Here is a 23,174-nt window from a genome sequence, read left to right on the forward strand (position 1 = left end):
TTAAAATATTTCAACTTTAATTTTTATAATTCTAAATATTTATATTAATTAATTAATTAATTTTTATACGATATTATTGGATTATCTATAAAAATAATTAAAAATATTTATTATTATAAATATTACAAAATTAATATAATATAAATATATTATTATAATATAATAATAATTAAAAAAATAAAAAATATAGGGTAAACTATAATTTAGTCCCTCTGGTTTAGTGAAATATAACCTTTCGTCCCTCTGTTTTAAAAAACCTTCAATTTAGTCACTGTGATTTTTAAAAACTATGCCGTTAGTCCCTCCCGTTAGATTTTCAGTTAAATCACCGTTAATTTTAGTTAAAAAGACTAAAATATCCATTCTCTCTCCTTCTCCTTCCCCTTCCTCTTCTTCTTCTTCTTCTCCTTCCCGATCTCCTTCTTCTGCTTATTTTTCTTCTTCTCTTTTCCGATTTTCTTCTCTTTTCCGATCTCCTTCTTCTTCTTCCTCTTCTTCTTCTTCTTCTTCTCCTTCCCGATCTCCTTCTTTTGCTTCTTCTTCTTCTTCTTCTTCTTCTTCTTCTCTTTTCCGATCTCCTTCTTCTTCTCTTTTCCGATCTCCTTTCTTCTTAAGTTCCTTTGTGATGAATTACTCAACTCTGCTCTTGTTCGTCAGCACCTTGAGCAGTGCGTGGAAACTACAACTGAATTGCAGCAGAAATTGCGGTCATTATCAATGGAATTGAAAAATCTTAAGTGTAGGGAAGAATTTCTGGCTGCAACAAGTAACTGAGCACACGGGTGAAATTTGCCACCATAATAACATGCAAGAACATGTTGGGAAAAACTCTTCAACTCCTTTAGATCATCCAGGACCTTCTCTCTCATCAGACATGAATATTCAGGATGTGGAGAATGTGCCTTCTGTTGCTTTGAAAGAGTCACAAGCATATTGTCCTGAGTTGAGCACCATTAAGGATGACATTCTTCATCTGCAGAATCTGATTACCAGCATAGAATCACAACTTCTAAAGCAAGCTACGCGGAGGGAGTTTCTGGGCAGTGATTCTATAGGTCGTTTGTATTGGGCTTCTGCTACACCTGCTGGGCATGCTCGGGTTGTTGCTGATGGGAGTTTGACTTTGCGGCTCAGGAAAATATCAGATCATAAGGGCCTATCAGACAATGTTTCAATTTTCAAGCATTCTGCTTCACTTGGCATGAACACTTTTTTGGATTCGGAAGGGTCAAGAGCTTGTTTTCCATTCATGTTTAATCCAAATGATAGTATTCCTACATGCTCACCATGGGTTTCATATGAAACTGATTAAGAGTTTGAAGAGCTTATTGGTTGGTTGGGAGATAATGACCAAATGGAAAGAGAACTGAAAGAGTCTATTATCCAATGGTTAAAGCTACGATTCCATGAGACTCAACAAACTAGAAACACGGTTCAAGAAGAACGCCAAGCAGCTTTGCCAATAGTCATGAACAATGACCAATCTCCATTTTCTAATTGTCTTGTTACCAAGGCTGCATTGTTTCTGGAGAAGAAGTACGGTGCTTGTGTTGAGCATGAGACCATTAACATGTTGAAGAAGAGAGGAAAGAAAGGCAAAGGAACAAGTGAAGAAGAAGAAGAAGAAGATCGGAAAAGAGAAGAAGAAAAATAAGCAGAAGAAGGAGATCGGGAAGGAGAAGAAGAAGAAGAGGAAGGGGAAGGAGAAGGAGAGAAAATGGGTATTTTAGTCTTTTTAACTAAAATTAACGGTGATTTAACTGAAAATCTAACGGGAGGGACTAATGGCATAGTTTTTAAAAATCACAGTGACTAAATTGAAGGTTTTTTAAAACAGAGGGACGAAAGGTTATATTTCACTAAACCAGAGGGACTAAATTATAGTTTACCCAAAAATATAACAATTATTTTTTAAAAAAACCAAATTTATTGAGTTTTATCAGTTAAAAATAATTATTAATTTAAATATTACCATAATACTATTTTTAATATATTATTATAATAATATCGTAATTAAATAGTATTAGTTATAAATTTATTGATATATATATTTATTATATTTTATTATTTTTAATTAAATAGAAAAATATTTAAAATTATAATATTATTTTATTATTAAATGTATATAAAATAAATTATAATATTATTATGTTATTAAACATGTATAAAATCATTGTGTTAGTTATAATCTATAAAGTAAAAATAAATTAATTAATTAATCTAATAGCATAATAATTTAATTACTTAATTTATTTTTTTAAACAATTGATTGATCTTGACATAATATAATTTTATCTTATAACTCTAAATATTAATATATTAATATTCAATATATGGCATGGCATGTACAGAAAGCTTATTCAAACTTCATTGTTGCAGAGGAATGCTTTTCATCTTATAATAATAAAAAAATTCAAAAAAATCATATAAGATGTTAATTTTTTTAAAATAAAAATTTTTTAAATTAAAAAACATTCAAGTCTTCTTCTATTCAAATACTAAAAATTATTATAAAAAATTTAGTTTTTTTTTTTCGCAAGAAAAGAGAAAACTTTAAAAATTGTATATTGAATATTTATTTGTTTATAATAATATAGTGTTGAGTATATAATACAAATAAAAATGGTAAAAATAAATAATAGCAAAATTCTGGGTATTGTAATAAGTTGCGTCATGCGTTCGTCAGATTTTCTTAATATTTTTTACATAATAATTGTATGGACGTCTACAATTGTTTGACTCTCCTTTTTATTAGTTTATTTAATTATGCAAATAATTTTCATATTAAAGAATGTAACCAATCTAGATCCTTGGAATTCAACCAAAACTCCATATCCTCAAAAACTTTTAAATTATAAAAGGCTAAACAATTTTATTTATTTAATACGTTCATTTTTATTATAATTTTAAATAATATATTAATTAGATTGGATGAATTAATGTATAGTAAAATCAAGAAACAGCAGCTTATATTGAACTTTGAAAGAAAATTAATTTATATATATATATATATGGCAGCCTAGATGTATGTAACCTTTTGAAATTCACAACTTTTGACCACAAAAAGATCCACTTAATTTCTTTTTAAAATTATTTTATTCATTTTCTTCCTAAAAAATTTGTGTATAAATAGCTTACACATGCATGCATTTTGCATATTCATCTATTGAAACCAAACAAAATCAAGAATCAGAGACATGGCAGCAGCTGTTCCGGTGATCAAGATTGCAGCCCTTAGTGGGTCTCTCCGCAAAGCTTCCTTCAATTCAGGCCTCATCCGTTCTGGTTTATTTTCATCCTTTACAATTGATTTTGATTCAAACCCATGAATGTGCTTAGCTAATTTTATGTTTCCTCTTATTCATTTTAGCAATTGAGCTTAGCAAGGAGTCTGTGAATGGCATACAAATTGAGGAGATAGATATATCCCAGTTGCCATTGCTGAACGCTGATCTCATTGTCGATGGAACTTATCCACCAGTTGTTGAAGCTTTTCGCCAAAAGATTATCAAAGCTGATAGTGTTCTTTTCGCTTCTCCCGAGAACAATTACTCTCTTAGTGGTAAATCTCATAATTCTTGACTGACTCGACATAAAACTGGACAAAGACACTTTTTGCTAAAATAAAAAGCGTGTAAAATTGCAGCACCTTTGAAGAACGCCATGGACTGGGCATCTCTACCACCAAACTGTTGGGGAGATAAGACAGCTGCTGTAGTGAGTGCTGGAGGAGGCTTCGGTGGTGGGAGATCACATTACCATCTTCGCCAAATCGGAGTTTATCTAGATCTTCATTTCATAAACAAACCTGAATTTTTCTTGAATGCATTCCAGTCTCCTGCAAAGTTTGATGATGATGGAAACTTGATCGATGCTGAGACCAAGGAGAGGTTGAAAGAAATTCTGGTTGCCCTGCGTGACTTCACCTTGCGACTTCACAAGTAGAGGAGAGGATCATACGTACAATCTATAGGCTCTTAATATAGATTTTTGGCATGTTTATGGTTTTGAATAAATAAAATTGTTGTAATGCATTTTGTTTTCTTTACATTTTGATATGTTTGTTAAGCAATGGAATAAAATTGATTTGGCAATCGGTGGCATATTCACGACAATCATCATGCATACTCCATATGTTAGTGCGTGGGCTTGATTGAATCAGGCCCATAGCTAATAAGCACAGAGCCAAGCTCTACGTGTCCATTGATCCTGAAAAGAAAAGGTTGGGGGAGAAAGCAGGTGAGAGTAGATATGGGAAAATCTAGGGAGAAATAAAAAGGCAAATCAGAGAGTTATATGACCAAAATAGATACACTGACAAATGTTACAAAAAGAGCATTAATTAAGTCCACACCTTCTTTTGTAGCAGCTTTTTCCATGAATCTTCAAATGTCCATTAGAATGCAAGCAATTGCTGCTGCTGCAGCCGCACAAAAGCTGCGCATTTGGGTTAATTGCTCCCTGTGCACTGCCCTCATCATCATGCTGCTCTTTTGATTAGGCCTACTCTTGCTCATTTTTTCATTCCTTTTTGGGATGAGTATGGAGATCTTAAATGTTGGGATATTCACAAGTGAAAAAGTTTCCATATTTCATCAAGCTATTCACATGCTATATATATATATATATATATATATATATATATATATATATATATTTAAAAAAATCAATAATTAGAAATTTTACAAGTTTTTTTTTGCAATTTATCATATTATTAGATTTATTAATTTAAATAAGAATAATAAGAAATATTAATTACTGTAGGGAGGAAAAATCAAAATTAATTAGGGAGATGGTGCGTGGAGATTAAAATAATAACACAATGGACATGAGTATGTATGCATATGCAAATAAAAAAGGTGGTGAATGAATGAGAAGGGAGACAAAAAGGACTGATGGAGTCAGACAGCAGCCGACTTGGTAGGAGACCAAACCACTGAACATGCTACATACACATCAAACATATTACTAACTAAAATATTTCACTTGTATGCAAATTTATGGAGTGTGTGTGAGCTCCATCATTAACACTTCCACACATTTATGATCACAACACTTGCCAATGTGATGCCTTCACTTGTATTTTCTTTGGATTTTCTTCCCTTCAAATTCATTTCTCTATTTTTCTTTTTTAACAATTGGAATCAACTTCAAATGTGGTTATCAGTGGCTAGAAATCGACACTTCAAGTGGCATAGAAATAAAGTAGTAGAAGAAATTGTAGTTTGGATTATATTAAAGGTGGAAAATTATACATGAAGGAGACAAGTAGACATGCATTGTGATGATGTAATAAAAGAGTGAAGAGGGAGGAGGAGAAGCCAAGTGTCAGCTTTTGTTTCCAAACAATAGAAGGGAAGTGAAGTGAAGTGAAGTGTGGACCCCCAATATAGAGATGGACAGATATTGGATTTTGAGTTTGACTTTGTCTGAACAAAAGCAGGCAGCCACGACACTCTCATACACCATTGGACGCGGACTTCAATAGTTAATGTTACCCATTAAGACACCACCCGGTCCTAATCTCTGCATTTTCTTTAACACTATTTCTCTTTCTTTCTTTCTTTTTCAATTTTCTTCTATGCCCCATTTTATTTTTGTAGAGATGGTGTGGTTATTCGTGAAATTAAAATTATCATAAAGTTAAGTTTAAGTATAAATTTTGAGGATTAAATCGATAAGTATGAATGAAATACTAAAATTAGCAGCTGTTTGCGTGTGGCCTGTAATAAGAATCTAAAAATGGCAGTCACGTCACCACCACCACCATTTCTTCCCCCCCCCCCTCTCTCTCTCTCCAATTGTTTTGGTATGTTATTAGTTTTAGGAGCCAAATCCGGAACCAGAAAATTTTGTGATTTCTTGAATCCAATCCAATCAAACGGAAGAAAACCAAAAGAGAAAAAAAGTTAGGAAAGAAAAGAAAGAAAAAAGAAAAAGAAAGAGCCGGTCATTGGCACTAGCCTCTTTTTGCTTTCCAAATCAAATCTATCAGGACAGCTCTTCAATTTTTTTTCTTTTTCGTAATCTGAAAACTATCCATTTCATAAAATCATCACAGCAGCTCAAGGTAAACAATTGCAGCCTCGAAAAACAAACCAAGAAAGAGAGAGAGAGAACTAAGAGCGATGTTTTTGTTTTTGCTGTGTTCGAGTTTGACTCCCTCCAATTTTCCCTTTTCTGGGTTTACTGCAAAAATGCGTCTTTTGTCCTGAAGACCACACAATACCATAAAGAGAATGGAAGAGGGCAAATAAGTAGAAGAGAAGAAATGCTGGAGAGGTAGAAAGAGTTGGTCTTTTTGTAGGTAGATAGTGGCCGTGAGAGAGAATGAGCAAAGAGAATGGGGGTTTTCTGAAGGGCTGGGAAGCAACACTAAGAAAATCACAAGCTGTTATAAAGAAAAAATCCAACTTCATCTTTGGTACCATGTTATCAGCAGCAGTAGCTCATGCAGATGATGATGATCAATCTAGCACCGAGTCTTTGTACAATGCAGAGAAAGTTTTTCCCAATGGTGATTTCTACACTGGCCAATGGCTTGAAGGTCTCCCTCATGGCCAAGGCAAATACCTGTGGGTAGATGGGTGCATGTATGTTGGTGAATGGTACAAAGGGAGGAAAATGGGGAAGGGTAAATTTAGTTGGCCCTGTGGTGCTACCTATGAAGGTGACTTCAAGTCTGGTTATATGGATGGCAAAGGGACATATACAGGTTCTTTAGTTGATTCTTATAGGGGTTGTTGGGTTAGGAATTTGAGACACGGACATGGCACAAAGTGTTATGCCACTGGAGATAGCTATGAAGGTGACTGGAGAAGAGGATTGCAAGATGGGCATGGAAGGTATCAATGGAAGAATGGAAATCATTACATTGGTCAATGGAAGAATGGGGCAATGAGTGGTAATGGAACTATAATTTGGAGTAATGGGAATAGATATGAAGGATTGTGGGAGGATGGGTTGCCTAAAGGAAATGGGACCTTTAGATGGTCAGATGGGAGTTTTTATGTGGGAGTTTGGAGTAAAGATCCTAATGAGCAAAATGGGACTTATTATCCATCTGAGTCTATGTCAGGGACTTCGGATTGGGATCCACAAGAAGTGTTTTTGAAGGAGTTGAGTGATTGCCAAATTTCTGTTTGTGAGAAGGTCTCAATTTACCCATCACAGAAGACCTTGAATTTGCCTGGGATGGATCAAGGGAGTGTTAAACCAATGAAAGGGAATAGTGAAGATGGAATGTCCAGGCGAATGTCCGTTGATGGCAGGTTAAGCAATTATAGTCTAGCTTCAATGGAGAGCAATGGTGTTTTTAGTGGTGATGGAGAGTGGAGGGATGGAGATGAAGGATTTGATGATTTAGATTCAAGAATGCACAAATTAAATTTACCGCCGCCGAAGAAGCAAGGGGAGACAATATCAAAAGGACATAAAAACTACGAGCTCATGCTCAATCTGCAGTTGGGAATCAGGTACTTGGGATTGGCCTTTGTTGGCTCTGCTCCTTTCATTATTCTGCTTTGATTAGCATAAAATCTTCTCACTATTTGATAAAATGCTTATATGTAGTGAATTGAAGGCTTCTTTATCTTTATCTTGCTCTGTGTCTTGTGAAGTCTTGATCTTCCTATTTTATGTCCTATGCTTAAAAGTGCTGTTTCTCCTACTCATGTTTGCACAGACACTCAGTGGGGCGGCCTGGCCCAGCTATATCTCTTGAACTGAAGCCTTCAGCTTTTGATCCTAAGGAAAAAGTTTGGACTAAATTTCCACCAGAAGGGTCCAAGTACACTCCACCTCACCAGTCTAGTGAGTTCAGGTGGAAGGATTACTGCCCTGTTGTTTTCAGGTTTCAGCTTTAAAACTCTTCTTTATATACAAAGGTTAAGCCTCTTTTAGCAGGAATAATATTTCTGCATTGCATCTATTTGGGAATCTGCTGATAGGTTGTCTACTGTTCTATGCAATTTTCATAAAAGTCTTGTAATTTTTGTGGGAAACTTTATGATGGTAGTGGATTTTTCAAACATGCCACGTCATTCCGTGGCATTATTGTCCTAACTTCAGTTGCCTGACTTTCACCACAATCCTACTTTCAGGACTCTTAGGAAATTGTTCAATGTGGATGCAGCTGATTACATGCTATCAATATGTGGGAATGATGCCCTTAGAGAGCTCTCATCCCCAGGCAAAAGTGGAAGCTTCTTTTACTTAACAAATGATGATCGTTACATGATAAAGACAATGAAGAAGGCAGAAGTAAAAGTTAGTCTTCTTATTGTCCTACTGTATACTTTTGTCTGAAGCATTTCATTCAAATTCACTTTCTTTATGAATTGCTTCTTCTCAAGTAATACCTTTAAGGTGAATAATGATTTTGTCCCTCGGGAATTGTAGAATTATCATTCTAGACATTTCATGAATTTGCAAAGTTATTCTGCATGATTGGATAATTCAGAAAAGCTTCTTCTGCTTCATTTTCTCATTGCCTTCTCTGGTTTAAATTTAATGTTATTACAGGTCCTCTTAAGGATGCTGCCAGCTTACTACAATCATGTTCGTGCATTTGAGAACACTCTAGTAACCAAATTCTATGGTCTTCATTGTGTGAAATTAGCTGGTCCGAATCAGAAGAAGGTAATGTAACCATACTATTTTGTGTAGAAAAATTCTTCATGGTCATGAATTTTCATGAAATCCATCTTCATTTGGGCCAGGTACGATTTGTCATAATGGGGAATTTGTTCTGCGAGCACAGCATCCATCGGCGTTATGACTTGAAAGGTTCTTCGCATGGTCGCACAACTGCTAAACCTGAATCAGAAATCGATCCAACAACAACACTCAAGGATCTTGATCTCAATTACATATTTCGATTGCACAAAGTTTGGTTCCAAGATTTTTGCAGGTGGTTCACCTCGTCTAATATCCTTTCTGCATTCCCTTCTACGTTTTATATTTCTACCCTTGTGTTTGTCCTGTGTTGAGGATGTTACGGTGAAAGATTTATAACCTGTCTGCAATATAATTTAGTCTATCAACTCGTTAAGGAAATATTAGAACATGACTATCCTTGTTGTTCTTCTAACATGCAAGCGTCCTCTCGTGCAGGCAAGTGGACAAAGATTGTGACTTCCTTGAACAAGAGAGAATTATGGATTACAGTCTCTTGATTGGTGTCCATTTTCGCGAAGCTTCTTCATATAAGGATGCTCTGACACCACCTCGTACATCTGGAGTTACTCCTTCTGCCCTTCGTACTCCAACTGGACTTAGAACTCCTGGTTATTTCTTGTCATCTAATTTTGCTCTTCTTTGTAATTTCAAAACCAGTCCTTGCTGAACTGACAAAGTTTTGTCCTTTTTCCTTCCCGCAGGAAATGTAGACACTGATAGTGATTTTGCTGCAGTCCCTCGCCTTTCTAAAGTGGACATGGATAAGCTTATCTTTGACCCTACTAGGTAAAATAAGCTTTCAGAACTAAATTCTTCATCTGTTCTTTTTCACCCTTTGTGGAAGTTATAAATGCCAATGCTTACTAATCTAATCTTATCATGAGTGAATCTGAGTTGTGGACTAGTTAAAAGTAAACCTTCTGCACTCATCCATTGCTGCCTTATATCAACAATCAATTGATTTTTGTTGCATATCAGCACTGCTCTCAGCCATGGCCAACTGGGCAATCCTTCTGGCTTATTTGATGCTGAAAATTTCTATTTTCTTATTACAACTCTTATGCAATGCTATACCCAATCTTACCATAACTTGCTTTTCTCGTTCTCTCTGATAATACTATGCAGGTGGCCGTCCATAAAACTGGGCATCAACATGCCAGCAAGGGCAGAAAAGACAATCAGAAGAAGTGATTGTGAAGCAAGTCTGATAGGCGAAGCAACTGGAGAATTGTATGAAGTCATTCTATTTTTTGGTATAATAGACATATTACAAGACTATGATATTAGCAAAAAGCTTGAACATGCATACAAATCAATGCAATACGACCCAACATCCATCTCTGCTGTTGATCCAAAGCAGTATTCGAAACGTTTTCGAGATTTCATTCTGAGAATTTTCGTAGAAGACACTTGATGATATAGATTGAACTTATTCAAATTTTGCAACCAGTGGCCATCTGTGTATAGCCAATCTTTTCTGGGGATGATAGTTTGTTCAGACAGTTATCCTTGTAGTAAGCTACTGGGATGATTTGCAGAAGCCAGGAACAAGTTTTTCTAGTTCAGCTTAGCAGTTTCCCCTCACCATCATCTCTGTTAATTTACAAATACAGATTTGGTATATCCTAGGAAAGAGATACAGCTTAGTGTTGTAACCACAGTTACTTGAGCTTGTTTCAGTTGTAAATTAGTTTAAACCAGTTGGAGGATCTATATTGAAATTGATTCTTTTTGCGACAAAAATATTGTTTTTCTCCTGGGTTGGGCATCAAATAGTATGTACAGAAGGAATTGTAGTAGACTAACTTGTGTCCTTTCAAACCTGGAAGAAATTCTTTGTTGATGAAGATGCATGATTATTCATTTTACTTTGCATTCATACCTTCTTACATGATCCTGCTTTATCTTCCTTCAATGTTTGGTCGTAAATCTGATCACATGGGATTGTTTTTTATTCTACTTTGGTTCAATTATTCTGATCTAAATCAATCCTATGATTGCATTTTTTTCTAAATTTTTTTAAAGAAAAAACCAATACCAACCATATCAGAATTGCTCATTCCAGTGAGCCATTTTGAATATTTATATTATTTATTTTCTGTTACGTTTCTCTATAATTTTATTTATAAGTAATGGTTTCTTTAAAAGAGATTAAACAATTTCACATTATAAAATATAATACTATTTTAATCGAGTAATTTTAAAATAAACATGAACAACTAAATTTTTAAAAACCGGAAAGTAATAATCACTTAGTTGATTTTGTGCCACCATCAGACATATCAAATGGGATTGACCTGGATTTTAATGGGTTGCACTGTTTTTGTTTCATTCTCACGCAAACATCCATATAAAATCATTCCAAAAATTGATGAGATAAATTGTCGAAAACTCATTCCTAATTAAATCAAAATTTCTTTTGATGTTTGTGCAATAACCTTCCATTTCCTAGACTACAATCAACCTAAATTATAAAAAAGAAAAATAAACCAATCTCTACTTGGTCAGGCCACACTTTTGGTAAATGAACCACAAGAAAATATTTTTCTAACATGTTATGTTCACTGTAATATGCTAGTACTACAATACAAGCTCTTTCTTGTTTCTTTGTCCTTCACAATCTCATTAATTCTATCTTACAAAATGGATGAATACTCAAATCCCAACCTCCCAATTTCTTACACAGTGGCACAACTATAGCTATTGAATTCTAAAATATATTTTTCATTTCCATCAACTTTCAAATCTATGATCTCCCAAGATTCATACTCTGCCCACCAATATAAGAAGCACCATTTTGGAACAGAACTAAGGATCAATAACAGCTCACAGTACTTCATATTGCAACCAAAAACCAGTCACTCTGTTCTTAAAACAGAGAAGCTCATGCCAATTCTCTCCAGTTGAATATTAGGAGCAACAACTATCTGGAGAATATTTCATTCATTACCTGCTGAATACAAATTATTAAAAACAAAATAAAAATTAATTCTGTTTTTCATCTTTTTCACATACAAAATCACAAAAAAAGAAAAGGGGGGGGGGGGGGGGGGGGGTGAACCTTCGCGATAAGCTAAATTCAGCCTTGGAAGTATAAATATTGAAATGTATTGAAAAAGACGAAAAATACAAGTGGGTACTTTCTAAATTGAATTAAAAGCAAAAGCAAGGACATAATAGCTGAAATGCTTATGGCTATGGATGCTTTTCTGCTTTACCCAAGAATGATCGTGACGTTGCAACAATCATGACCCTTTCTTGTCTAAGAAGCATTCAGCTAACCTTTATTTGATAATTAGTAATAACCATCTAAATTGTTAGGCATTGAGTTTGAATCAGAGTCAGAGCACATGAATAATAATCAGCGAGGGATGGCAATGGAATTGATCAAGCATTACCCAAAAGTTAAACAAGCTATACCTTGAAACACTCTATGGGTGGCAGAGGCTAGATAGGGATCTGGTGGATCAACAATTGGAGAAGTGGAATCTCTATTTAAGTTATTCTCATCAATTCCTTGATCATAGAGGAAACCCTTGAAAACATGGCCACTTATGTTCACCATAGCCTGGTATGCAACCTCAGCTTCGCCACCACTAATGGCAGTCACTCTAACGCACCTGAAAACTGCTGGTGCTCGAACTTGGCTTGGCAAGGACTGCTTGAAGCTTGCATCTGTAAATCATCAAACATCAGCTCAATTTTTGGTTTTAATTCCATTCTCAGCAACAAATCCCTTTGTTAAACAGAGGCCAGAGCAGAAGAAAACAGAACCAATATTGCATCAGGAGCATAGACTTGAAATTTCATGTGGGATTCAAACAATAAAGAAGATCGAACAAGAAAGACTCAAACTCGTACTGAGACCCGTATCGTAATTAACAAATAAACAATCAGAACCAATGAGATAAATGGTATCGTAATCGTTTTGATTATTATGAAATATGAAAATCAAGCTGAAATAAAAATTCAAACAGAAAGTACCCTGGCAATTGGAGGCGTTGTCAAAACTGAAAAAAGCAGCGGCATTGTTATTAGAGGTACTAAAGCTATTAGATGTAGCGCTCACATTCTCTCTTGGCCTTTTATTACCATCACCACCACCACCACCACCGGAAGAAGAGCCGGAAGAGCCACCAACATCAGTAGCGTGCCTCCCTCGCCGCCTGGCCGCAGGAACCCACGTGCTTTTAATGTGAGGGGCACAATCATAGCCTCTACTCTTGCAACAAGTCCTACACCTTCTGTACTCGCACTCCTTTTTGGCTCTATTTCCACAATCTCTGCAAACACTAGAAGATGTATTACAGTTTTCGTTATCCCCATCAATATTCAATGCATCTCTGCTTGATTCTTGCAGATTATATCTCTTAAGAGTGGTCCAAGAATCTTGATTGTTTAAAATGTTGCACTGTTCATGGACGGAAATGGGTTGTTGGTCAGGGTGGTGAAAAGAAGAAGAAGGTGGTGGTGGTGGTTGTACTGGTGGTGTTATGAGGAAGATGTTGTGGAGGCCTAACATGTTTGTATAGTCAGGAAGGAAGGCGGTGGTGGTTGGAGGAGGTGGAGGCCATGTTTTGGCAGTGCTGGTGGCCAGAGTACGAATTGGGGTGGCCACTGTTGGTGGATTGGATTGCGGAAGGATCTATATATAAAGCGGACATGAAATGTGAAGAGATATCTGAGCTACCTACACCACAACATGAAATTATTATACTCCGGGAGAAAGAGAGAGATTTCTTTTTTCTTTTTTTTTTTTTTAAATCTCCATATTATATAAAAAAAACTTTAACTTCTCGATTTTATAAATATATTAAGTAATTTTAATAGTTAAATATAATAAATAAATCTAAAATATTATTAATATAAAGAATTAATTGATAAATAAAATTGTAAAAAACATTATTTCCACAAGGTTAAGGTTGCGTCTGGTAGTAGGATGGTATTGGAGTGGGAGTGAACAACTTCTTAGTTGTAAAAGAGCACAACTTTTCCCATGGATTTAATATTTTTCTATCTCATAAAAGACTACATAATTCAAAAGCCTCTTCAACTTGATCATCATTATATGAAATATTGTAAGTAAAAATAAATAAATAAATAAAGCATGAAAGCCAAAAGGACAAAGTGAAAGTGATAAAACTTGGAGAATGCATGGATAGGGGAAAGTGTTAGGTGTGGAGCACTATAAGTTTGATATAAGTGAGTGGGGATAGGAGAAAGATGAATTGCTAGGTATGGACCACCCTAACTCTATAAGTCAAAGCTTATAAGCTTAGGGTCTATTGTTGCTGCATAGATTAGATTAGGGTTCAGCACCTCCATAGCTTCCTTTTTGCATTTTCTTTTTGTTGTGCATTTTGATGGGACATCATTTCACGCCTCTTTTACTGCTTTTCTTTTTTTAAATGCTTCCTACTACATTAATAATATTATATATTCAAGTTTTAATTTCAGATGATTTATTGATATTTTAGTTTTAATTTTTCATTAGGTAAGATATTATGCCAATATTGTGGAAGCATGAAATTCTAGGACATAAGCATAGGTGATTCATCTTTTCTTTTCCAATTGTTCATATGCTCATTATTCTCCTCTCCTACTATATCCATAGCAAATTCTAGGCTTATTTTAATTTTAAAATTAAATTATGAAAATATATATATATATATAAATTTATTAATAAAACAAATTTTCGTGAGAGCAAATATTAATTCCTATCTATTTCTTATTAGGCTTGTGTGATTGAGACATTGTGTGAAAATGGCAAGGTCGCACATATCAAGGTTGAGCTACGCTGAGAAAACCTCAAACGTCACATCTTCAAAATTTTTATTTTTCATAGAAAATAGCATTGAAAATTGTCATGATTTCCCACTACTTTTCTTATGGACATAATGTGTATAAAAAATGTGGGATTCGGCTGGGAAAAAAAAAAAAAAAACAAAAAGCATTTAAGAAATATTATTTAAAAATAATAATGTCTAATGATGTTGATTAAGGGCATGTCATTATCAGTCATCATTAATATATATATTTTTTACAAGTTATTGAGGAAATCATCATTAATCATTCATTAGTTGTAAGCATTATGACATTTATGTTTAATTTATTATTTTGAAACCTTTATAATAATAATTATTATTATTATTATTTGGTGACTTTGTTCTTTCACCATTTAATAGATTTTTATTTCTTATAATATATTCATATCTAGATTTTTAATCCCAATAATATCATGTGTCTGAAAACCAGCTAATGTACTCGTATCCATCCATGAGAACTTGCAATAATTTTACCTCAACATTGTTTTTCCAATGGACACCAAGTACAAATGCTTCTGAAGAAACCATCTCCCAGGATCTTCTTTCATGCCAGTTTCTATCACAATCACATTAAGCCTCTGAAACACATTCTCACTTTCACCTTTGTCTAGCATTGGTTCCATGGAAAGAGCTTTCAGGGATAGGCCTGTGCACCAGCTACATATGTCGCCTCGACCGAAGCAGAGCCCTCTGTTTCAAATTCATCCCAGGAACTGGTGGATAGTACGACAAAGTCTGCTAGCTTACCAGGAGACAAAGATCCCACATCATTTTCCAGAAAGCATGCATAGGCAGCTGAAATAGTGTGCCTGTCATTGTAAAGTTTGAATGTCATCGACAAAACCAGGATTCTAAGATAATTGAGTTGGGAAGCATAAGTTCAAGCATTATGAGCAAAGAGCAGTAGGGATTAAAGATTCTGATGGACATAATTAGATTAACTACTCTCTCATTATTAGCAAGAAGTCGTCGCCTTCAAGGCCCCTATTTTGAATGTTATTTGCTAGCCAAGATTTTCGTATCTCGAAAGATGTCACTGTTTGAAAATATCTAATATGGTGAAAAAAGTATGCTGAGAAAGATGATGAACTAGGACACAGTATCGAATAAGCTTGGATGCACAGCGTTTTCCTATTACAATCAAGTGTATTTATTTTTTTCCCCCTTTCTTTATGGCTAAGAAAGAAAAAATAGTATTTGGGAAAAATTTTTACAGAGCAGTTCAGCATTTGCAACCTTTCATAACGGTCTTAAATAACTAAGCTGTCCAGTCCATTTCCGATTTCAGAATACGATGACTAGGAGATCAATACATACATGAACCATGATACTGAAAGCAGGCTAAAAAAGAATAAAACATGAAAAAGAACAATAATATTTTAGAACTGCTTACGCAATTATTGCATCTTTTAGGGAAAGGCACTCTGATGGAATCCAAGCATTTTCCCAACCAGGAGGTATTCTTTTCCTTGCAGTCTTGATGCTTCTCAGAGGATTGATATGTACAACCTGAAACCAAAATTACTGGCTTCAGATTTCATAAAGCACATGATATGATATGCTACAATTGTTCTCAGGAAAAATCAAAGGAAAATTAAGCAAATGCATTACTAAAACTGATACCACGAGTTTTGCTAAAATTAAGCAAAATAAAACTGCACCCCTAAATTTAAGCAAATTAAGTGTGCTTACTGGCCAGTCAGAGCCTAACGCCAACTGAGCATTGCTAGCTAGAAGCGACTGAAATTTGTAAGATCCCCCATCAGCCCTATCCATACCAAGCTTTTTCCTTGCAGAATCAGCATCATCCAGTAGGTGATCAGGCTGTTGATTATAGGCAATGTTTGATCAATGGCATGTAATTGTATCATCAAGCAGTAATAGGCTCACTGAAGTACCTATAAATAAAAGGGAAATGTCTTGGGGCAGGGATGAGGACAGAATTCATGTACTCCAAATGATTTTATCAAGATAAAAAAGGGTGGATATCTTTTCAAAGGACTGCAAAATGGCATACGGGAATAAGGGAAGCAGAGGTCTAATTGCGTTTTAGGAATTCCATTTGCTTCATTCAATTATGCATATATCCAAAATAGCAGAATCAGAGGATGGTCAATGATCAAGTGTATCCTGTTATGTTTTTGGTGCATAATAGACAAGTGATTACTTTTGTTGCTAAATAAAGTATGCTTAGATTTAGTCTACAAGTCATAGAAACAAAGAGGAAGGGGGGTTTCATGTAAAAGGAAAAAAAAAGTCCCAACCTAAGCTATTATTTAACTTTTATAAAAGATTCATACTGCAATACTGAAGTTTCTTTGGGCTATCAATATTTGAACAGATTACAAGTCAAGGAAAACAAAGATCAAAAAGTCCAACAAGTGCACTTAGAAGAAATTAAAGATATAAAAAGGTAATACAAAGCTTGACCCACTTTAAAGGTTACATATATTAATGTTTGCAAGGTTCAAAAAGTTCTGATAGAAAACCTGTACAGAAGCAATGATCCCTTGCTCACCAAACCGAGGAATTGCTCCACGTGTCAAGTGCTGGGCATGCTCAATCTGAATATCCACACAAAAACCAATAACACATTAGTTATTAGAACTACTTCCTTAAAATTGCAAAATGGGAAAAAAAAAAAAGTTTACCCCTATGTCAACCTTTTTCATGTTTGAGCATAAAACTTTACCCGGAATCTTCTATCCCTTTTTCCATTTGTGGAAACTACTGATTGGTACATGTCCAGGACCATATCATTTGCTCTGTCCCCTATGGCATGAATTGCCACCTGAAAAAATTTTAAAGAAAAGTTTATAGGCTGCTGGTATCAATGCATCAACACACACACAGACATATTTCACAATGTGGGAGATTGTAAAAAGACAAGGACACACCTGATGTCCAGCTTTATCTGAGGCCACAGTCATGTTGAAAAGTCTTTCGTCATCTGTGACTTGTAAGCCATAGTTGTGAGGCTCATCAATATAAGGCTGGAAAATAGGAAAAACTAGTTAGTGAGCAAGTGAAGGCTTTATTAGGAATTGGTATGATCCTATGAGGCATGGGAATCACAGATGGCCTTTTAGTGAATACTGGGACATGTGATGCTAGGTTCCGTTCCAAAGGGCTTATGGAGGTTACTCCTTTATTATTCATAAAGGATTCTTTTGCCATACATGCAAAGTATATTGAATTCAAAGCATAAAGTGTTTAAATAAATAAACATCATGCTCTCAAGGTTTATGGAGATATACTATGTAACGATGACCAAAATTTGACTCATTCACGCATTAAATACAACCAAAAAATGACGCTATATTTTTATAATTTAATAGCCAACAGATGCATAAATACTTTTCTCCTCACCTCATAAAAAAGCGCACTATTGGAACCTAAAGATCCATCGGCAAAAGCCTTAACGCCACCTAAATAAATCCAACCACTCAGAGTACGACCTGCTTTTGTAACAAGATCCTGAGAGAAGACAATTGTAAGTGCCAACACAAACACATATGGAAAGTAGAACATAAACCAAAATTATTTAATAAAATGAAAGGATATAAGGTAAGAAACACCCAAAGAAACATGTTAACACTTGAGGTAACTTAAAGAATTCATACAAATAGGCGTGCCCATGTTTCCATTGGGAAAAATAAGCAAACCCTGATCCTCATCTTGCCTAAATAGTCAGCCCATTGATATACATCTGTGCAAATGAGAAGAATACAGAAGTAAGAGATGCAGAAATCAATTCAAACTTCTAAGACATTATCACAGTTGAGCAAGGTTTCATGCTATGGAAACTTATAGAAATTTGATAAATTCTATTTCCTTAATTCTATCTGAAGGAGATTTGATACGTTCTATTTTCTTTCTGAAGGAAAGGGAGGAAAAAACTGTTAGTCTGGTTCAACCCCAAAGCCTTATCCTACACACCTGAATTCATTAGTTGGCTGAGAACTGTTTACTCAAAGCAAAAACTGCTACAAGCAGCATAACCAAGGAAAAATATATGAACAAAAGAGCTTTTTTTTGGGACAATGTCTATTTTGTTGAATGGTCTCCAAGAAACTCTTTTCTGTAAACATTTTTTGGAAGCTCCAAACAGAAGCAAATAAGGTCTTGAAAAAAAAAAGCCAGATCAATGCTTACTCTTGCCTGATGGAATCTAAAGAACAAGCCAGCTTCAGGTATTTTGATCACAGGATATAAATTTATTCCATCATATTGTTGAACTCCTTAAACTTCCATAACAAATTTTATGGGTATTAATTCATCAAATCTTCCTAATTACACGATGCCCTTTGCTACAATCAAGTTATATTATTATCATTTGAAAGCTATAATAATGAGTCCATCTACCAATTACAATATCAAGTGAAAAGCTAGAATATAGAACATAATGGAAAGTTCTGTCCTATAGAACATGTACATTTCCTCAAGGATTATAGGAGAAACCTGAAAGATCCTCCCACGAATGCTCTACCGATGATCCAGGAAGGTATCTTCCAAAATCAACAACAGTTGTCACCCCCCTTATCAGGGCAAGATTGCTAGCTATGAGCATAGCCTCTCTTCTTTCATCTACTGAGACCTCTGGGATCCAGGGGAAAATGAGTTTCATTGCAGCATCAATTAACAATCCAGTAGGTTCTGCACAGTGAGACAAGATAATTAATACACAAATAAATACTAAACAACTAAACTTTTAACATTATAAAGAACTTTGCAAACATTAATTCATGGCAAGCTATACATAGTTTGAAATTGATAGCAGAAGTATTAAAGTTTAAACTCAATTTTTGGTGCATTTTTCAGAAATAAACATGCTATTGCCAAATTTAAAAAAGTATCTTACCATCCCCTTCCTTCCCAAAACACAACTTGCAATAATCATGATAAAGATCACAAATTCTTTATGCAACTTCAAGTTCTAAACATTTGAGAGCTCTGAATAAAATCTACTTTTACGCTTATATGGATTGCTCTCCTGATAATAGATATTAAAAAGTAAAGACAGCAACTCATAAACTGAATATAAATGGATTAGATGATAGAGGCATGTTGAGCAGTTATGCATCTGTTAAGCTAAACATTACCTCCATTAGCAGATCTCATAATGCTTCCACCATCTGGATCTTCTGATAAACTACTAATTCCAGCTAACTTCAGTGCCACTGAGTTAGCCAAAGCCATATGACCATCCATCCTAGTTAGCCAAACCTGCACAACAAGATTTATCTGTTGAAAAATGTACAATGTGAAGAAAAGTGTTATTATCAAACAAATTATGGCTTACAGGATTTTTTGGTGTTACATCATCTATCCAGGAAGCTACTGGTAATTCTCCTCCCCATAGCTCATTGTTCCATCCATCACCCAACACCCAGGAACCTTCTTTCAAATCTGAACAATATCCATGCTATCATTTGAAAAATAATTCTAAAAGTCCGGCAACTGAACACATCAGCACACTATTTTTTCATACTTAGATTCACCCTCTCAACAGCAATGCTTTTGTAGTTTACAGGACGTAATCATTTTACAACTAACAAGTGATTCATTCTTTTGAAAAGTAATTATAGGTTTAATGCTTCTTTTTGGCTGACTCATCCTTTCCCAAATTTCCAAAATCTTTACACTGAATGTCACAACATCTTTATAAGTTTATTATATATTGCACAATAATGAGAATAAAAGTTTACAAAAAAAGAGCAGGATCAATCCTCTCATAAAGGAAAAAAGTGTTGCCTAAGCAGGTGTTAGACATGTGGGGACACTTGTTCATGATAGACTTGTATACAGATGTACACCTAAATTTTTTTCAACAGTCATGTCCCACAAGTAAAATCCACGTCTAAAACTTCATAAGTAGTCTTGGAAATCACACTTTTCAATCAAAAAGCATGAAAATTACTTGTTACAGCTTCTCTGACCCTTCTCACAAATTCATCTTTTCCATTTAGGCCTCGTAACTCCACGCGCATCATCTGTTTTTCAATGATAAAAATCTCAACTCCATATATACAACCAACAACTATAGAAACTACATACTAGGATTTCATCAACAATACAAAAGTTAAATAACAGTCGCACACACTTTAAAGATAAAATGTACAGTGAAGAGTACTGCATAAGGAATTAAAACTTTTGAGGTCAAACCATAAAGGGTCAATTAAAAAACTCATTAGCATACAGCAACTAAAAAGGTTATGTCGGGAGAAGCCATAAATAGCATCCAACGAGGTAGTAATCAACTTATAGACTGGCACTAAAGAATGGCCAAAAGAAAAAGAGAAGCAAATACAAATTAAATACGAGGACTGCTGTAATATACCTGCAGCCCACCAAAAATCAAATGGACATGCGAATCAATAAATCCAGGAACCACTACTTTTCCTTCAAGATCCAACACTCTGGTGCTATCATCAGCCAAATTCTGCATTTTGGGTAACTGTTAGCTCAAATGACAAGACAATGCATGCTAATAACAAGTTGACCAGAAAAAGAAAGGAATAAATTATAAAAGCAAAGGAAATAAAGAACCTGAAGAGATGAAAAGTTGCCAACACTGAGAATTCTACCGTTTAGCACAGCCATAGAATCTGCGAAAGGCAAAGAAGCATCGCTGGTGAAAATAATCCCATTTCGCACTATTAAATCCGCCATTAACTCTCTGGATATTGATGTCGATGATGTTCTCAATCCGAAATGTAACCATTCTAAAACCAACAGAATGAACAAAAAAAATCAATCAAAATTGAAAATTTTCATTATGAAATCATGAAAAATGTGGAAATTGAAGCTAAACTACGTTTGAGTAAGTCAAAGGAAGGAAGTGGAAGCAAGAAAATGGAAAGAAGGAGAACGATGGAAGCAGAGACGATAATGGAAAGATTCATGATTGGAAGTGGTGGAATTCTCCAGACTCAATCTGCTGTCTGCTACACGGGTCCACCGACCCTAATTCAATCAGATTCTATTCAATTATGCGGATTCAGATTCTGTTTTCATGTATATTATACAGTGGAATATGTAATCTTATTTTTATAATTATTAGCTTTATTTTCACAGTTTATAAAACTAACAAATTAATTCAACCATATTATTGATTTTTTAAAAATGTAACAGCTAAATATATAATTTTTAAAAAGTACAAATACTAAATTAAATTTTTAATTGGAATCCCACAATATTTAGTAGTGTTTTTATTTTCTAAATAATAATAATAATAATAATTTACTTTAGATATGTGTTGATGAAGGTTTTGTTTTATAATTAATTGAAAAGGAAATAATAAAAATGGGCACCAATTCCTTTTTCATTCTACTTAGTATCCTTTAATAGATCATTAATAGCCTAACGGTTGAACTAGTTGAAGGTAATGTTCAATAATCTTAATTATTTTTACTAGTTTTTAATTTTTTAATATTCTTGACTCTAAGCAGGAGTAAAAAGAAAACCCTAATATTAAACTCGGTTTCATTTTTTTTTTTTTTTCAAAGTCTAAGTTGTTTAGTTCAATTGCCTCACAATTGTGCAGAGAGTAAAGCTGTTTACTGGACTGCAACATGACCTTTATTTTGGCAACTTTTGCAGGTATACTGCCAATTCTTCATGTCCCAAAACTTGTAATTATATTATATTCTTTAATAATTTTCATTAATTCAGAAACAGAGCTATTACTTGTTAGGCTTGAAACATGGAAGTATTTAGCTTGAGAGAGCTGAGCCAGTCATTAATGGCTGAATTATAAGCTCTGTAACACCATGTAAAGATTAGGCAAATTATTTGACAATTTAGTTCAAGGTCTGTTTGTTGCCTTCAGGATGGAGAGATTGGACATTGAAAACCTCAGTAGCAGAGCAAAAACTATAATAACAGGCATATCAGGAGCTAAAGTTGCAGTAGTTGTAGCAACAATCACAGATCATGAAGCATCATTGATGGAACAAGAATATTGGGGTTTTCTCATAATCATTAATCTGTACAATGATGGTCTATATATACAAGTGAAGAAAAATTTGGAATGTTCTATACTATTCCATAACAGAATATACAGCTGCCTCAATAACAAATATGTATGCGTTCTCATGCTGTGACTTGTGTGGTCCCCCCTAAATTTGGAGACCAGTGAATTTCAACTAGTCCAAGCTTGGACAAGTTTTGGTAAAGACGTCGGCAAGTTGAAGGCATGATGGCAAATGTGTTGTTTTGAGAAAACCAGCGAGAATGTGATCCCGAATGATATGATAATCCATGTCAATGTACTTTGTGCGTTCATGGAAAATTGGATTGTTACTGACATGGACAGCTGCTAGGTTATCACAATGGAGAGGGATTGGTGTTTGAACAGGAATCTCAAAATCTTGAAGGACGAATGAAATCCATTTCAATTCACAAGAGGTACTCGCCATACTCCTGTACTCTGCTTCATCGGAGAAGCGATTAACTGTAACTTGCTTTTTAGCCTTCCAAGAGATAAGAGAGGAGCCAAGAAATATGCAGAACCTAGCCATCGACTTGTTGGATAGGCAGTCCAATCAGCATCACAGTATACTTGCAGCGGAAAGAAAGATGATGCTGGAAAAAAAATGCCTTTGGAGGAACAACCACATAAATATTTCATAAGGTGTATCAGAGCGTGCCAATGGGAGACACAAGGCT

At 34.7% G+C, this 23,174-nt stretch overlaps 4 protein-coding genes across 6 annotated transcripts; 2 read left to right on the plus strand and 2 right to left on the minus strand.

Moving 5' to 3' along the window:
• The first annotated feature begins 3,178 nt into the window (after window positions 1–3,178).
• On the plus strand, window positions 3,179–4,092 carry LOC110612509 (NADPH:quinone oxidoreductase). The gene is made up of 3 exons (XM_021753279.2): window positions 3,179–3,285; window positions 3,371–3,562; window positions 3,647–4,092. The coding sequence occupies exons 1-3, from the start codon at window positions 3,198–3,200 to the stop codon at window positions 3,943–3,945; spliced, it is 579 nt and encodes a 192-aa protein (XP_021608971.1). The 5' UTR covers window positions 3,179–3,197; the 3' UTR covers window positions 3,946–4,092.
• Window positions 4,093–5,525: 1,433 nt separating this feature from the next.
• LOC110613329 (phosphatidylinositol 4-phosphate 5-kinase 6) lies at window positions 5,526–10,565 on the plus strand. Its single transcript, XM_021754403.2, has 8 exons — window positions 5,526–7,475; window positions 7,685–7,852; window positions 8,103–8,268; window positions 8,524–8,640; window positions 8,721–8,911; window positions 9,115–9,287; window positions 9,381–9,465; window positions 9,805–10,565. The coding sequence occupies exons 1-8, from the start codon at window positions 6,331–6,333 to the stop codon at window positions 10,091–10,093; spliced, it is 2,334 nt and encodes a 777-aa protein (XP_021610095.1). The 5' UTR covers window positions 5,526–6,330; the 3' UTR covers window positions 10,094–10,565.
• Window positions 10,566–11,060: 495 nt separating this feature from the next.
• On the minus strand, window positions 11,061–15,112 carry LOC110613492 (protein SHI RELATED SEQUENCE 6). Of its 3 annotated transcripts, none has more exons than XM_021754650.2 (4): window positions 14,979–15,112; window positions 12,664–13,369; window positions 12,100–12,354; window positions 11,061–11,629 (listed from the first exon to the last, which is right to left on the minus strand). In XM_021754650.2, the coding sequence occupies exons 2-4, from the start codon at window positions 13,199–13,201 to the stop codon at window positions 11,619–11,621; spliced, it is 804 nt and encodes a 267-aa protein (XP_021610342.1). In that variant the 5' UTR covers window positions 13,202–13,369; window positions 14,979–15,112; the 3' UTR covers window positions 11,061–11,618. The 3 variants fall into 3 exon arrangements, with proteins under 3 accessions (XP_021610342.1, XP_021610341.1, XP_021610340.1); XM_021754649.2 differs by having other exon boundaries at window positions 11,061–11,632; XM_021754648.2 differs by lacking the exon at window positions 11,061–11,629 and having other exon boundaries at window positions 12,031–12,354.
• LOC110613491 (protein LONG AFTER FAR-RED 3) lies at window positions 14,896–21,510 on the minus strand. Its single transcript, XM_021754647.2, has 15 exons — window positions 21,322–21,510; window positions 21,054–21,229; window positions 20,845–20,946; window positions 20,425–20,497; window positions 19,807–19,913; window positions 19,607–19,730; window positions 18,966–19,160; window positions 18,128–18,213; window positions 17,874–17,981; window positions 17,402–17,497; window positions 17,197–17,295; window positions 16,994–17,068; window positions 16,197–16,328; window positions 15,898–16,013; window positions 14,896–15,313 (listed from the first exon to the last, which is right to left on the minus strand). The coding sequence occupies exons 1-15, from the start codon at window positions 21,407–21,409 to the stop codon at window positions 15,139–15,141; spliced, it is 1,752 nt and encodes a 583-aa protein (XP_021610339.1). The 5' UTR covers window positions 21,410–21,510; the 3' UTR covers window positions 14,896–15,138.
• Between the last annotated feature and the right edge of the window lie 1,664 nt (window positions 21,511–23,174).

This window comes from Manihot esculenta, chromosome 4 (assembly GCF_001659605.2).
Source record: "Manihot esculenta cultivar AM560-2 chromosome 4, M.esculenta_v8, whole genome shotgun sequence".
NCBI classification, from domain to species: Eukaryota; Viridiplantae; Streptophyta; class Magnoliopsida; order Malpighiales; family Euphorbiaceae; genus Manihot; species Manihot esculenta.

What these genes read in the sequence shown, in the direction of transcription:
- LOC110613492 (XM_021754648.2), bottom strand. Translation starts at nt 13,201, where the DNA reads ATGTTAGGCCTCCACAACATCTTCCTCATAACACCACCAGTACAACCA. An exon ending in CAACGCCTCCAATTGCCAGG is followed by an intron (nt 12,355 to 12,663) that starts GTACTTTCTGTT and finishes GATGATTTACAG; the next exon opens with ATGCAAGCTTCAAGCAGTCC.
- LOC110613491 (XM_021754647.2), bottom strand. Translation starts at nt 21,409, where the DNA reads ATGAATCTTTCCATTATCGTCTCTGCTTCCATCGTTCTCCTTCTTTCC. An exon ending in AAACATGGGCACGCCTATTT is followed by an intron (nt 17,982 to 18,127) that starts GTATGAATTCTT and finishes GTCTTCTCTCAG; the next exon opens with GATCTTGTTACAAAAGCAGG. An exon ending in GGATCATTGCTTCTGTACAG is followed by an intron (nt 16,329 to 16,993) that starts GTTTTCTATCAG and finishes TATAATCAACAG; the next exon opens with CCTGATCACCTACTGGATGA.
- LOC110612509 (XM_021753279.2), top strand. Translation starts at nt 3,198, where the DNA reads ATGGCAGCAGCTGTTCCGGTGATCAAGATTGCAGCCCTTAGTGGGTCT. An exon ending in TTCAGGCCTCATCCGTTCTG is followed by an intron (nt 3,286 to 3,370) that starts GTTTATTTTCAT and finishes TATTCATTTTAG; the next exon opens with CAATTGAGCTTAGCAAGGAG. An exon ending in GAACAATTACTCTCTTAGTG is followed by an intron (nt 3,563 to 3,646) that starts GTAAATCTCATA and finishes GTAAAATTGCAG; the next exon opens with CACCTTTGAAGAACGCCATG.
- LOC110613329 (XM_021754403.2), top strand. Translation starts at nt 6,331, where the DNA reads ATGAGCAAAGAGAATGGGGGTTTTCTGAAGGGCTGGGAAGCAACACTA. An exon ending in AATCTGCAGTTGGGAATCAG is followed by an intron (nt 7,476 to 7,684) that starts GTACTTGGGATT and finishes ATGTTTGCACAG; the next exon opens with ACACTCAGTGGGGCGGCCTG. An exon ending in TGAAGAAGGCAGAAGTAAAA is followed by an intron (nt 8,269 to 8,523) that starts GTTAGTCTTCTT and finishes ATGTTATTACAG; the next exon opens with GTCCTCTTAAGGATGCTGCC.